Here is a 15,536-nt window from a genome sequence, read left to right on the forward strand (position 1 = left end):
CGGCCTGGGAGGACTCGCGAGGACCGGCGAGGGCGAGCGCAGCCCGGGACCCCCTGGCGTCTTTCTGGCTTCGCCTCTGCCGCGCTGTGGTGCCTCGGGCAGGTCAGCTCCCCTCTCTGAGCCTCGTGTGCTGATTGACTTAAATGGTAATGCGTGCTATACACCCTGGCACCGTTGCTCGGAAAAATAGTATTTCTGTGCCCCGCTTTCCCATGGCCCACACCCCGTGGGTAAGGGAGTCGTAGCAGGCGTAGACCCCTCCGCTCCCAGCCAGGATCCTGGGAGCCGCCCGCCTCGCAGTCCCCTGTACCCCCAACCCTCCTAGGGTAGGCCGGATCTTCCCATCAGGCCTTCCTGACAAGAGTGAATTCTTTCCCTCTTCCCTCTGCCAAAAACTCCTGGGGGTGAGCGGGGACCACAGCGGAGGAGGCGATAGGGGAAAGAAGCGGAAACAGTGCAGTGGTCTTTCAATTCCAGAAGCCTTAGGGGAGGAAACCGAGACTCCCGCCAGGGATTCGATCCTTGGATCTCCCAGACAGCGAAGGGAGCCTGAGCGTCTCAGAAGTGCAGAGCTGGTCCCCCGCTGCCTAGGGCCTGAGCCCCTTTGCGGGAAGGGAAGACCCCTAATGCTAGCTTCGGGAGGAACTGTGGGGGTGCTGGCTGGGAGAGGCGAACAGTGTGGGCCCAGACTGGGCTGCTCGGCCCCTGATCCCCGGATCACCGCTACCTCGCTTTCCCAACCTCGCTTTCCCCAGACCTCATTCTCAGCTTTCATCTTCCTACGTCTGAGTCACAACACATCTGCCTTTGGCACCTGCCTAATTAGAAAACACGGCGGCTCAAAGGGTATTGTCAGTCAACCTGGTCACTTCTGAGATGTGAAACTGAGGCTCCGAGAAGGGAAGTTACTTGTCCAGCCAGGGTCACACAGCTGGTGGGAGGCAGAGCTAGGATTAAAACGTGCACCCCGATCCTCAGCTGATCAATACCTCACCGGGCCCAGGCGGCTCCTGCGCCATGCTGCTGTGTGCATATCCCGCTTCATGGCCAGGTTGCAGTTTCCTGCCTCTGCCCTTCGGTTTGAGCGATTTCCACCACCGTTCTCCTCATCCCATCCTGCAGTCGCACCTGTCCTTCAGACTCTCCGCGGGGCCCCGGAAACCTCCCCCTGGATGGCGCTCTAAATCCCTCTCCCTCCGAAGCGCACCCTCTTTGTACCCCTCTTCTCATTCCCTTCTGCTCAGGCCGGCGTCCGATTTTCTTTTCCTCAAAATAGTGTCTTGCCCAACCGGAACACACCCAGTGCCTGAATCCCAAACCCAGCGAAAAGATTGTTGAATTGAATCCCGAGCGTGGAACTGCCACGGGGAAGGGGCGTGACTACCTTGTTTTCCATTGTCCCCCCCCCAAGGTATCCAGGTGCCTGGTAACCTCAAGTCGGAGAGACGCATGCATGGACAGCTAATTTAAGTAGTTTCCAATTACATTGCTCTGCCATGTGCCTTCTAGTGCTTTACCTTACTTGCTTTTGTGTGTGTGTGTGTGTGTGTGTGTGTGTGTGTGTGTGTATTACCAGAGACGTTTTATTTTATCAAAGACCTTGACAGTGTTAGGAAACTTTCAGGTATGAGATGACTTTAAAAAAAATTTTTTATCGGTACATTTTAGATCCACTTAATGATCACACTCATCTTAGGGAAATTTGGACCTGCACATGATATATCTCGCTTTTTTTCCTCCACTCTGCTCCCCTCCCTTCAACTTTTATTCCCCTTTATTCCCCTAAAACTTTGTTTCCATTTTTTCCTTGTTCCTTCCTTCCTCCCCCACCCTTGTTCCCCTTCTCATTTGTACATTTTCTTCCCATTTCCCACTATTACACATTTTAGTTCTTATTTACACTTTCAGTTTCTCACACTGGAGAAACAAATGCAGTTTTTACACATGTATCTGATTTGTTTCACTTAAGAGTACCCTCTCAAGGGCCGGGAATTTAGTTCAGTGGTTCCGGTGCCTACCTCACAAGTGCAAGGGCCAGAGTTGCCCACAACCCCACCAGCATTTGTTATTGGTTATTTCTTGATAGCAACCATTCTTTCTGGAGATGGAGTCTCAGTGATGTCTTAATTTGTATCACTCAAATCTCTGGAACGACCAGTGATGCTGAACATTTTTTCATATGTTTATTTGCCATTTTTATTTCTTCATCTGAGTAGTGTCTATACATTTTAGATTCCCATTTTTAGACTGCATTTTTAAATTTGGGGGATCTGACTTTTTTGAATTCTTTTTATATTCGAGATATTAGACCTTTGAGGAACGGGTGGCTACATTTTTTTTCCCATACTGTGGGTTGTCTCTTTACCCTAGAGATGATTTCTTCTGCAATGCAAAAGCTTTTTAATAAGATGAGATCCCAGTTGTTGATTCTTTGTGATATTTCCTGTGCAGTTAGGGGTTTTGTTCATAAAATCTTTACCTACACCTATTCTGCCTTCCAGTAGACTTAGTGTTTCTGTTTTAACATTTATCTTTGATCCACTTCTATTTTAGTTTAGTGCATGGTGAAAGATATGGGACTAGTTTTAATCTTTGGCATGTGTAAAGCCAGTTTTTGCAGCACTATTTGTTAAAGAAACTATCTTGCTTCCAGTGAAGGGGTTTGGCTCCTTTATCAAAGAAAAAGTGGCTGAATATGTCTGAAGTTGTTTCTGCATGTTCTAATCTGTTCCACTGATCCTCGGGTCTGTTTTTTGGTCAATACCGTGCTGTTTTTATCACAATAGCTTTGTAGTATAATTTCCAGTCAATAATTGTGATCCCCCTGCCTTGCCTTTGTTGCCCAGAATTGCTTTTGCTATTCTAGGCCTCTTCTGGTTCCAAATGAATTTAGGACTGTTTTCTCTAATTTTGTGAGATATGCTATTGGTATTTTGATTGGGATTGCAAAAATCTGTACAACAATTTTGAAAGTATGGCCATTTTCACTATATTGATTCTTTCTATCCAAGTACAAGGGATGTCTTTCTGTTTTATGATTTCCTCTTTGACCTCTCTTTTCAGGATATTGATACCCTCCCCCTTTTTTTGGTACTGGGGATAGAACTTGGGTCCTTGAGCTTATGAGGCAGGCAGTGGAACCACTGAGCTAAATCCCCAGTCCTGTTAGATTGATTCCTAGGTAATTCATATTTTTGAATATTAGTGTGAAAGGTGTGGTCTTTCTAATTTCTCTGTCAATTTGTTTTTTGTTTACAGGAAGGCTATTGGTTTTTGAGTGTTGACTTGTATCCAGCTAAGCTACTGAACTTGGCTATTAAATCTAGAGGCCTTTCGGTGGAGTTTGGGGGGGTCTTCTATTTTGTGTATCATGTCATCCATGAATAATGGTTATTTAACTTCTTTCTTTCTTGTCCTTATTCCTTTTCTTTCTCTTGTCTAATTGCTTTGGCTAATGTTTTCAGAAATATATTGAGAATGGAGATGGTAAACATCCTTATCTTATTTCTGATTTTTAGAGTAAAAGCTTTCAGTTTTTGTCCATTTAGTATGATGTTAGCTGTTGGTTTGTCATAGATGGCTTTTATCAGATTGAGATAAAGACCATCTATATCAATTTCTTCAGGGTTTTTATCATGAATGGGTGTTGAACCTTGTCAGATGCTTTTTCTGCATCTGTTCAGAGGATCATATGGTTTTTGTCCTTGACTCTGTTAATACAGTGTACATTTATTGATTTGTGTATGTTGAACCATCCCTGCATACATGGGATGAATCCTACTTGGTCATGGTGTACAATCTTCTTGATGATTTGCTGTATTCTGCTTGCTAATATCTTATTGAAGATTTTTGCATCTATGGTCATTAGGAAGATTGGCCTATAATTCTCCTTTTTCGTTGGATCCTTCTCTGCTTTTAGTATCAGGGTAATGCTTGCTTCCAGGAATGAATTTGGGAGTATTGCTTCCCTTTCAATTTCATTAAAAGGCCAGGGATTTCATTAGGAAGATTGGCCTATAATTCTCCTTTTTCGTTGGATCCTTCTCTGCTTTTAGTATCAGGGTAATGCTTGCTTCCAGGAATGAATTTGGGAGTATTGCTTCCCTTTCAATTTCATTAAAAAGGGCCAGGGATTTGGTTCAGTGGTTCCACCACCTGCCTCACAAGCACAAGGGCCTGAGTTTGATCCCCGAAACAACAACAAAAAAAGCAGGCTTTATCAATGTTATTATTAAAGAGTTTGAGAAGTAACAGCAGTAGGTCTTCTCTAAATTTCTTATAGACTTTATCAGAGCTTTGGCTTTTCTTTGTTGGAAGATTTTTAATCACATCTTCAATTTCATTAGATGTATTGGTTTATTTAGAATTATTATATCTTCTTGATTGAGCTTTGGTAATTCGTAGGTATCTAGTAGTCTGTCCATTTCTTCTGAGTTTTCCATTTTATTACAGAACAGTTTCTCCAAGCAGATATTGATGATCTTCTGGATTTCTGCAGAATCTACTGTGATTTCATCCTTGTCACTTCTAATAGCATGGATTTGAGTCTTTTCTTTCCTTTTTTTGATAAGGTCAGTGAAAGGTTTGTCAATTTTACTTAATATTTCACAGAACCAACTCTTTGGTTCATTGATTCTTTGTATTGTTTTCTTACTCTCCATGCATTAATTTCTGCTCTGATCCTTTCTTTTTTTAAATAAATTTTCTTTTCTTTTTTTTGGTACTGGGGATTGAATTTGGGTCGTCGCACTTGCCAGGCAGGTGGCGGAACCACTGAGCTAAATCTCCAGCCCATTGCTCTGATCTTTATAGTTTCCTCCCTCATACAAGCTTTGGATTTGACTTGGTCTTCTTGTTTTAGAAGCTTGAGGTTCAACATTAGGTTGTTTACTTGAACTTGCTGTTTTTCTGATATGGGAATTCACCATTATACATTTTTCTCATAAAACTGCTTTCATTGTGTCCTATGTTCTAGTATGTTATATTGGCATTATTGTTTAGTTGTAGAAACTGTCTGATTTCTTTACTTTCCTCTGAGATGCATTGATTGTTCAGGAGGGTGTTATTTAAGTTTCATGTGTTTATGAAGTTCTTGTGGTTTCTTTTATCATTGATTTCCAATTTCATTGCACTATGGTCTGATAATATGTGTGAGACAGTTTCAATTCCTTTGCATTTGCTTAAGCATGTTCTATGAGGTAGTGTGCAGTCTATTTTGGATAATGTCTTATGTGCAGCTGAGAAGAATGTGTATCCTGATGTTGTGGGGTGGAACACTCTGCAGACATCTATAAAGTCCGTTTATTCAAAAGTTTGATTCAGCTGTGATTATTTCTTTGTTAATTTTTTTGTCTAGTCGATCTGTCTCTTTGTGACAGTGGTATTGAAGTCCACCATTGCAAATGTATTAGTACTTATTTAATTTTTCATGTCTGTTAATATTTGTTTTATGTAGTTTGATGCCCTGGTATTTTATGCATATGTATTTGTGATTGTTATCTCTTCCTCTTGGATTATCCTTTTGCAAGGATATACTGACCTTCTTTGTCTCTCTTAATCAGTCTTGGCTTGAAATCCACTTTGTGTGCAAATAGAACAGCCACCCCTTCTTTTTTCCAGGTTCCTGTAGCATGGAGTATCAGTTTCCATCCTTTGATTTTCTGTCAGTGAATTTGTTCTTGAATTAAATGTGTTTCTTGTATGCAGTATATTGCTGGATCTTGCTTCTTGCTTCTACTAGTGCTTCTTTTAATTAGTGAATTGAGACAATTTACATTGATGATTATAATTGATATGTATTAACTTATCCTTAACAGGTCATTTTTCTGTTGTTAGTTTCCTTTTATTTTTCTCCCATCTAATTGTTTTTCTTGCCTGGTGGATTCATTCTTTTGGGGTTCATGGAGATTTTACTCCCATTATCTCTTTCTAGAATGTCCTTTACAACATTTTGGAGTGCTGGTTTGGTGGTCATAAATTTATTTAGGTGTTGTCATGGAAGTATCTGATTTCTCCATCAATTTTGAAGGATCATTTTGTGATATATCAAACTGGGTTGGAGGTCATTTTCTTTTAGGGATTTAAATACTTCAGTCCAAGCTCTCAACTTGAGGGTTTACGTTGAGAAATTTTCTGTGATTCTGATGGGCTTTCCTTTATAGATGATTTGTTTCTTTTCTTTAACAGCTTTTAACATTCAAATTGTGTTGAATTTCTGGAATCTTGACTATTGTATGTGATGGGTAATTTTTTTTATCATGGTTAATTGGAGTTCCATATGACTCATTTATCTGTATGTCAAGTTCTTTTTTCATACTTGGGAAGCTTTCTGTCATTATTTCTGTGAACAAGTTTTTGTTTGTTTGTATTTAAGTAGGGATTTTTTTTGTTTTTTTGTTTTTTTTTTTGGTACCAGGGAGTGGACTCAGGATTTCATGCATGTGAGGCAGGGGGTGGAACTACTGGGTAAATCTCCAGCCTTTTTTTGTTTGTGTGGTTTTTGTTTTTGTTTTTGGTAATGAGGATTGAACTCATGACCTTGTGCTTGCCATGAAGGAGTGGTGCCACTGAGCTATATCCTCAGCTTGTAATCAGGTTTTTTAATGTCATTTGTGCTATCTCCAGCTTGTTCATTGACTCTAATCAATCTTATGTTATTCTTCTTTGCACAATCTAGCAGCTGTTAGCAACTGTTAGATTAATTTTTTGTGGTCTCTTGCTATTTTTGGCGGGGAGGTACTCGGGATTGAACTCAGGACCTTGCACTTGTGAGGCAGGTGGCAGAACCACTGAGCTAAATCCCCAGCCCTCTCTTGCTATTTTTAAGAAGTCTTTCTTTTCGATTGCTAACCACAATCCTTTCTTCCATATCTGATATTCTGTCCTCACATTGGCTCATTCTGCTGTGTATACTTTCAATGAAATTTTGTATCTCCTGGATATCTGTTTGAATCTGTTTCATGGATTCCATTTCTTTCCTATGTTGGTCATACTTGGTTTCCATCATTTTTCTAATTGCTTCTCTTTTTTAAAAATCTGTATATGCTTTAGAATAAGAATGTCTTTCATTATGCTCACCATCTCTGTAGTTATCTGAGAAATTATTTCTGATCTAACTTTTTCTAGAGCCTCATTCATCTGCTCTATTACTTCCAGTATTACCACTTCAGAGTTCAGGTGGGTGTCTTTTTCAAATTGTTCCACCTCACTGCCCCCTGGGTTTGCCTTTGGTGAGCTGAAAGTCTGGGGTTACATCTTAAGTGTCTTCTCATTTTATTTTATTTTTAGTTTGATTCCAGGGTGAACGCTTGTAAATTGCTTATGGCAGATGTTTTTATTGCTAGTACTGAGAACCTTTAGGGAACATCTACTTGTCAGAGATGCCTTCCAGGTATATTTGGATTTTGAGCTTTGAATCTATTACAAGATCCTACCTCTTCAATTTATTGGGGATGATAAGTTGCTTCCTATTTGGCCTAGCCCCTGGTTCTTTGATACTGGCCTATAGTATTGTTTATGACCCTTAGGCTATCTCAGTCTTGGCATACCAGGAAAAACAACTGATTAGAACAATTATGCCACCATGGCTAAAGTAGTACAATCAGCAATAACAACACCATCAAACACAGCGTAGAGAATGACAAACTGTGGTAAATGTTAATTTGCCACTTTTAACTGTGTGAACTATATTTGTGGTTATATAACAAAATCTAAAACAAATCAGAAAATTGTATACACTTATGCCTTCAATTTGGCGATTTCATACTCAAGGAGGAAGATTTAAAAGGGGTTGGGGGGAAAATAGAGAAATAGAAGAAGAGGAAGAGATTAGAAGCAAGACTGATACTTCCAAAACTGTTATACAGATTCAATGCAATCCCAACTGAAATCGCAACAGTATATTTCACAGAACTAGAGAAAACAATCCAAAAATTTATTTGGAACCAGAAGAGACCTAGAATAGAAGCAAGGCTGGAGGACAAAGGAAAATTACACAAACTTTGGGAAATCAGTGAAGAAGGCAGAGGGGAAAGAGAGAAAGAAGAAATAAAAAGAAGAACAGAGGGCCAGAGATTTAGCTCAGTGGTTTCACTGCCTGCCTCACAAGCACAAGGTCCCAAGTTCGATCCCCAGTACAAAAAAAAAAAAAAAAAAAAAGAAAAAGAAAAGAATAGAACATGCCAGGCGCTATGTCACATGCCTGTAATTCCAGCACTCAGTAGGCTGAGGCAGGATCACCATGAGTTGAGGCCTGTCTCAAAAAACAAACAAACAACAAAACTAAAACCAATGTCCCTAGTTGTATAAAAACAAGATCAAGCTGGGCATGGTGGTACATGCCTGTAATCGTAGCACTTGGAAGGCTGAGGCAGGAAGATCACTGTGAATTCAAGACCAGCCTGGGCAAGCGAGTTCCAGGTTAGTCTCAACTACATTGTGAGACCCTGTCTCAAAAACCAAAACAAACAAAAAACCCAAGATCGAGAAGAAAACAAAAACAAGAAAAGATGAAAAAAAGTGTCAGGGCCAGGGATGTAGCTCAGTGGCACCACACCTGCCTGGCAAGCACCAGGTCCTGAGTTCAATCCCCTGTACTGCAAAAATAGCCCACTTCAGGGTGTGTCTCTGCTGTCACTGGTAGACAGAGTGGGCAGAGCCCAGATCTGTGTTTATTAATCCTAGCATATCAGCCATAGATCTATGGCAGAGTAGTAGACAATCCCAGCAAGCCTGCACCTTTAGTTCCATTGAAGCTCAGGCTGCTTTCTGGCTGTGAGGCTGGAACCAGATTTGTTCAGCCTGCAACACTCTATGTACCTCCTGCCAGCTTGAACTTGATTCTGCCTCACCCTGACACTGGTAGTTTCTAGATGGAGCCAGCCAGCAGCTGCTCTGAGTTCCAAGCTCAGTTGGTCTCTCTCCAAGACGGCTAATGGCCAATCACCCTCTGTTGGGGAATATCTGAACCTGAACAATTCACCAGCATGTGCAGTCCCGTGTCCACTGCTCCATTCCACTGGTGCATTTCTCTGTGAGGTTTCTGGGGTCCCCAGTAGTCACTATGCATCTGCAGGCTTGAGCTGCCCCGCCCCCTCCACGCAGTGAGTCAGGGCTCAGGGAGAAAGTGCTGCTTGCCCCCTCCTTCTTCCGCACTGGAGCCTCTCTTCACTCTCCTCCATGGGCTGCAGTTCTCACTTCATATCCTTGCTGGGTCCCAGGGATCTACTTCCCTCTTTCTTCTCTTCCTCACCTTGCTATAATCCAGCATCTGGACACCAAATCTCAGAGAGGCTGTTTCTCTGCTGTTCACCTCTCTGCCATCTCCCTGGAAGTCCTTTACTATTTTGTTTTTTGTTTTTGTTAAGACAGCATCTCACACTATGTAGGTCAGGCTGTCTTTGAACTCATTATATAACCTAGGGTGGCCCGTCCTGCCTCAGCCTCCCAAGTGTTGCGATTATATACGTGTGCCCACCAAGTACTTTACTTTAAAGTGGCTGCTACTCTCCCATTACCTCAAATGAGGTAACTGAGGCTTGGGGAATGACTTAACCTAAACTCACCAGCTTGTGAGTGAGAGGTGGTATGAATCTTGCCGTCCCATCTCCAAAGCTCAGGCTCTTCCTGCTTTCCTTCACTGACTGCCCTCAATTAAAGCTTTAAGATTTCTAAGAGTGTTAATGCAGGGCTTTTCTAAATTTCCCATGCTTAGACCACACTCTACATCAATTACATCAAAACCTCTGGGAGTGTCTGGCTTCAGTCATTGTTAAAATTCCCCAAGTGAGTCAGATGTGGAGGTGCATGTCTTTAATCCAAGTACACTGGGAGGCTGAGGCAGGAGGATCACAAGATGGAGCCCTACCTGGGCAATTAAGCAACTTAGTGAAACTGTCTAAAAAAAAAGAGGGCTGGGAATGCAGCTCAGTGCAAAGTCCTGGGTTTAATCCCCAGCATCGTAACAACAACAACTCCCTAGGCGGTTCCAATGCACAGGGCCATGAGGAAATGAAAGCATCCTTCATCAGCCCAAATGGCAAGGACATCTGGGGAAACTGTTTTGTAGAGGACACACGAAGAATTGTGAAATGGAGAGTCAGGGGAACTGGCTGCTTCCCTAGGAGAGAGGGAGACCGGAAGGAGAGCAGAAGGGGAAGCAAAAAGGTTTAAGATGCAATGATGTTTACTAATTCCCCATAATGAATGTGTTCGTTATGCATCACAAACATGTTCGTGCTATAATAATAATTAAAAAATTCCAAGCCCTCAGTTAAAGACATAACCAGAGGGCAGGCAGCAAAGGACAACGGCAGTGGTGACATTTGTCCTGACACACACCCTGGTGCTTAGAGGGTCTGCAAAGCCTAATGACCTCCTGACAAGGAGGCAGACCAGGGACAAAGCTGGTGTCTGTGTTAGCCATGGAAGGTGCCAGTAGGATTGGCAGAGAGCAGTGGTGACAAAACCTATGGCACACGTGCCCTAGTGAGCTGTTCATTATCACTGAAAGCTCTAAAAGGTTCGCCATCACTGGCATAGAGGATGCAAGCATGAGGGCTAAATGCAGGGAGTCTTGCTGGACCACCCGAGAGTGGACCCAGCTCACAGCGTACTGTGTGATCATGGGTAGGCCACTTGATTCTGTGCCTCAGGATCCCCAGCAATCAAATGGAGCTAACAAGAGCATTTGTCTCTTGCTTTGTTGCAAAGGTTGTTAGTTCTCAGTGTGTGGGAAAGGCTGAGATCTGCATCTGCCTCTTGGTAAACTGCTCATCCAGTAGGAGCTATTTTTGCTTTTCTTTAAGCATCTGGCATGAGCCCCTCTAGTGAGAAGATGGCTTCTATTCACCTCCACCCACTTCCTGGGTGGGAGGCAGGCAGGAAGCCTCCTCCTCCCAAAGGTGACCTGGCAACCGGGTTCAAAGCCCTTCCCAACCCCGCCCATCCTGCCCTGTGCCCTCTTCACTCCCACACCTCATCCCCTACCTGTGTGAGGCCTTGGCCCACCCCAGGGAAGGAGCCCGGGAGGTGGGAGGAAGGGAGGAAAGAGCAGGGGTGGAGGCGCTGTCTCCCTGGAGGACGGGTATTTCCTGCCTTGTGCACTTGCTCATTTGCTCTGCCAACCTGCACTAGCACCTTTGGGGGCTGGGTACTTGGGTAGGGAAACGAGCAGACTCAACACTGGGAAGGCTCTGGTCTCTTCTGGGTGATGCCTAGAGAGAAGGGAAGGCCTGCGTCTAGTTGAAAGCAGAGTCGTTGGTGGGAAAGACCAGCCCAGAACACCGTGTGTGAGAAGGGCAGGTACACGAGGTGGGAGCAGCTGTGTGAAGGGTGGAGGCGTGAAGCCTCCTGTCATTTATCACCAGGACATCCCCCTGCACCAGCATGAGGTCACTCAGCTGGATCATGGCCCAGGCCTCTGTCATTGCCTTCTCTTTCAGACAGAGGCTGGTGCTTGGCCAGGGCCCTAACCCATACCCACCTTCTAGGACTACAAATGACTCCCAGGAACTTCTCCAGGCTCAAGAATCAGACACTTGATCTGTATTCCTGCTCAGCCACACTCTGGGCAAGTGGCTTTCCCTCTCTGAACCTCAGTTGCCTCATCTGTAAAACAGGAATAATTGTGCCAATGTGAGGACCAGACTTGGTCACACTGCCATATTGAAAAAGCATCAGCACACACAGCTTCCCTCCCGACACGGATGTGCTCTCCCTCGAGACAGTCTGTCCCTTGCGCTATCCCTGAAGTACTTCCTCTTTCTCCTTCATCTACCCACACCTCAGCTTGGGTCCAGCTCTGTCATACTTTAGATCTTTCCTGGTAGCCATCCTGGGCCTGCTGGCTGGGCCCTCAGGAAAGGAAGCAGCCACCTGGGCCTGCAGGAACTCAGCACCAAGCAGAGCTGCCCTGGAAACAGATGCTGGGCTGCTGTGTTCTGGGGCCAGGCCAGAGGCTGGGCAGACCCAGCCAGGATGAGGAAAGAAAGATGGGTCTCCCATCCCAGAGGAGAGGTCTCTTCCTCTCTTCCCAGAGCCCAGTCACCTCTGCCAAGCTGAAGCTGTGTGGTACAATTTTGAAGGTTAATTTATTACAGAAAAATTAAATGATACATAAAGTAATTATTCATCCTGCAAAAACCAGTTATATAAGTCAGATAATGTTATCACAATGCACTATGGCTCAACTTGATCTGTGAATATTTATACATTATTATAATAGAAATGACAAATTTTTATCTAGCAGGGCATGATGGTTCATGCCTGTAATCCCAGGGGGAGGCGGAGGCAGAAAGACTGTGAGTTTGAGACCAGCCTGGGCAACGTGGCAACTCATCAAGACCATATCACAAAATAAAAATAAAAATAAAAACATTAAAAAGGGCTAGGGATGTAGCTCAGTGTGAAGGCCTTGGGGTCTATCCCAAGTACCGCAAAATAAGGAAATAATAATAAAAACAACAGTAGCAAGAGCAACAATAAAAAGAATAGTAAAAGATATACCAAAAGAAAATTATCTTTGTGGGGCGGGGGGGTGGTGCACACCAGTAATCCCAGCACTGGGGAGGCTGAGGCAGGAGGATCGCTGTGAGTTTGAGACCAGTACATAGTGAGTTCCAGGTCAGTCTCAACTACATAGTGAGATGCTGTCTCAAACAAACAAGAAAACAAACAAACCAAAAAAGAAAGTTATCTTTGGCTAAAAAACGGTAACTGTCTTCAGATTAAAGGAACCCACTTAGTACTAAGTAGAAATAATTTTAAAATGCCTATACCAAAGACACATCATGATAAAATTATTTTTGTTTTTGCAGTTCTTGTTATTTAGTTATTTGTATTGCCTTTTATAGGCCTAACAACTCCCCGGAACAAGTAAGAAATTAACCATGAGACCCCTTGGAAAATTGTGAGAACTAGTTGGTAGAGGTTTTGCATTGCATACTTTTCTATATTTCTTGCTGTTGAACCACCTGATGGTATTACTCATTTCAGAAGCTGAAAAAAGTGCTAAACATATTTGTGCACTAAAAACTTGGAAAATAAATTTGCAGTGCAGTATAAGGGGCAAAAAATACTAACATCCACATTGTATAATTCTTATTTTTTTTTTTTTTAGTACTGGATATCAAATCTAGGGCTTTTACACCGAGTTACATCCCCAATCCTTTTTATTTGTTTATTTGTTTGCTTATTTTTGTTTTTTTAAGACAGGATCTCACTATGTAGTTCAGGCTGGCCTTGAGGTTATTATGTAGCCCAGGCAGACTTTGAACTCTGAGTGATCCTCCTGCCTCAACCTCCCAAGTGCTAGGATTATAGGTGTGCACCACAATGCTAGACTATTTCTTTATTTGATACAGGATCTCACTAAGCCTCCCAGGCTAAACTCAAATTTGTGATTCTCCTGCTTCAGCCTCCCAGACCACTGCAATTACAGATATACACCACTATGCCTGGCTTAACTGAGTATTGATTTGTTTTTTTGAGAGGAGGTCTTACTCTGCAGTCCAGGCTGGTCTTGAACTCACCAAGTATCCCAGGCTAGCCTTGAACTCTAGGCAATCTTCCTGCTACATCTCGATAGAAACATTGACAAAGAATACAAACATGGTTAAGGTCCGGGGATTTAGTCCAGTGGTGCTGCCACCTGCCTTGCAAGTGCAAGGTCCTGAGTTCGATCCCCTGTACCAAAAAACCAAAAGCCAAAAACCAAAACAAAACAAGAAACAAACCCATAGTTAAAAATCTTTTTTATCCTTCCCTAATGCAAAGATTTTAAAATAATAATAGTCAACATTAATGTAGAGACATCCTCACATTCTTCACGGGCATCAGTTGGTACAATTCCTTTAGAAGGCAATTCAGAAAATAGGTGTCAAAGGTTCAAAATTATTCATAATCATTGGCAAAGTGATTCTACATCTAAGAATCTTAAGTGATCATCACCGGTCAGAGCAAAGGCACAAGCTACAGAGCCCTGAGAGATGGGCCGCACTCATATTGCCTGTGTAAAGGGTTTGAGACTGTGCCCTCTGGGTTCCTCTAGAGGTGCTGGGGTCACCTAGGGAGGCCAAGCGCAGCTGGCAATGCCGACTCTAAGGAATCGTACTCTGCTGCCATCTAGGGTTTGCCCCCCATAATGGCACCCAGCTAGAGATAGACCAGTTGCCACTAACAATCTCATCAAGAAACCCTCTCCTTTATGTACATGTACACATTCCCCACAATGAAGGTAATCCTTATGTACTGCAAATATGCACTAATAATTTTTTTTTAAAAAAGAAAGAAATGGGGATTTAGCTCAGTGGTTTCGACGCCTGTCTTGCTAGCACAAGGTCCTGAATTCAATCCCCGGTATCAAAAGTAAATAAATAAAAATAAATAACTAAAATAAAAAGAAAGAAATGAAGGCCCCCCAAATTCAGGAAAAACTAATCGCATGTTTAGATTTGACGAAGAGTGGACAGAAACGTGACAGAAGGGAGTGCTCTAATGAAAACAAGTTCAGAGTCCTCTGGGCCTCTCTGGGCAGTGTTCTTCCTCCAGAGATGGGCGGGGGCCCCTGTGGCTCAGTCTCCTGACCTCTGATAAGTTATTCAGAGATTTCTTTAGGGTCAGCTCATAAACAGCAAGACAGGGAAAGGTTAGGAGGTTCAAGGCTGGGTTTCATGATTTGCTGAGGTGAACGGCACTTCTAGTTTTTAGGATCTGCCCTGAGGAAGAGAAATTCTGGTGTCAAGACTGCTTTAGAAGACGAGAGGAGGGGCCGGAGATTTAGCTCAGTGGTTCCGCAGCCTGCCTCGAAAGCACAAGGACCCGAGTTCAATCCCCAGTACCAAAAAAAAGAAAAAAGAAGACAAGAGGAGTGGGAGACAGGAGGACAGGAGAGACCAAGTTTGAGGCCTTCGGTCTCTTTAGTTCAAAGTACTGAGCATGCTGAAGCACGAAGCTTCTGGGTATCATTTTCTAAGCCTCGGCACGGTCTTGTGACCATGGTCCATGAGCGCTAGAGTCCCCTCAGACAATGCCTCTTGTATCTTCTAGAAGTAGACAGCAGCAACACGGCACACGTGTGGACATGCGGCATTAGGTGGGGGACATGGAGCAGGGGTGCACCCTTATTTCCGACCTTGGCCCTGGGCCACACACTGCCATGAAGAAATTAAATGTTGGTCTTAAGAGCCTGGTGGATTTATAATTTAGAAACATGGGATTACAGTAATAATTACAAATTAGGAACACTGGCTGGGAATGGTGGTTCCTGCCTGTAGTCCCAGCTACTCAGGAAGCTGAGGGATCATTTGAGTCCAGCAGTTTGAGGCCAGCAAGGGCTACACAATGAGCTTTCACATCTCAAAAGAATTAAAAAATAAAACCAAGTCCATATCTTAATAAAAGTTAAGAAAATTTCAAAAAAGCATAAAGACATAAAACTTGGAAACATTTTATTACTTCTGTATGCTAGAGAACAGATTTTTTTAAAGAGCTTTAGAAAAAAAGGAGACATTGAGAACTTTCATAGCAAAAAAAAAAAA

At 43.1% G+C, this 15,536-nt stretch overlaps 2 protein-coding genes across 3 annotated transcripts in view; both read right to left on the bottom strand.

The window, feature by feature from the left end:
* Dapk2 (death associated protein kinase 2) overlaps window positions 1-11,577 on the bottom strand; it is a 113,486-nt gene extending 101,909 nt beyond the window's left edge. The window contains exon 1 of the mRNA XM_019210154.2: window positions 11,483-11,577. The gene's annotated coding sequence lies outside the window, so the exon portion shown is untranslated. The remainder of the gene's footprint in view (window positions 1-11,482) is intronic.
* The window catches only part of Ciao2a (cytosolic iron-sulfur assembly component 2A), a 40,969-nt gene that overhangs the window by 6,253 nt on the left and 19,180 nt on the right, over window positions 1-15,536 (bottom strand). Inside the window, exon 6 of one of the 2 annotated variants that reach the window (XM_010641188.3) lies at window positions 11,591-11,607. The exons of the other annotated variant lie outside the window; for it this stretch is intronic. Within the exon in view, the coding sequence (XP_010639490.1) occupies window position 11,607 (1 nt within the window). The 3' untranslated portion in view covers window positions 11,591-11,606. Of the gene's footprint in view, window positions 1-11,590; window positions 11,608-15,536 lie in introns of those variants that run through there. 2 annotated transcript variants of the gene reach the window in all.

Source organism: Fukomys damarensis, unplaced genomic scaffold (genome assembly GCF_012274545.1).
Source record: "Fukomys damarensis isolate Sample0158 unplaced genomic scaffold, DMR_v1.0_HiC HiC_scaffold_25, whole genome shotgun sequence".
Taxonomy (NCBI): domain Eukaryota; kingdom Metazoa; phylum Chordata; class Mammalia; order Rodentia; family Bathyergidae; genus Fukomys; species Fukomys damarensis.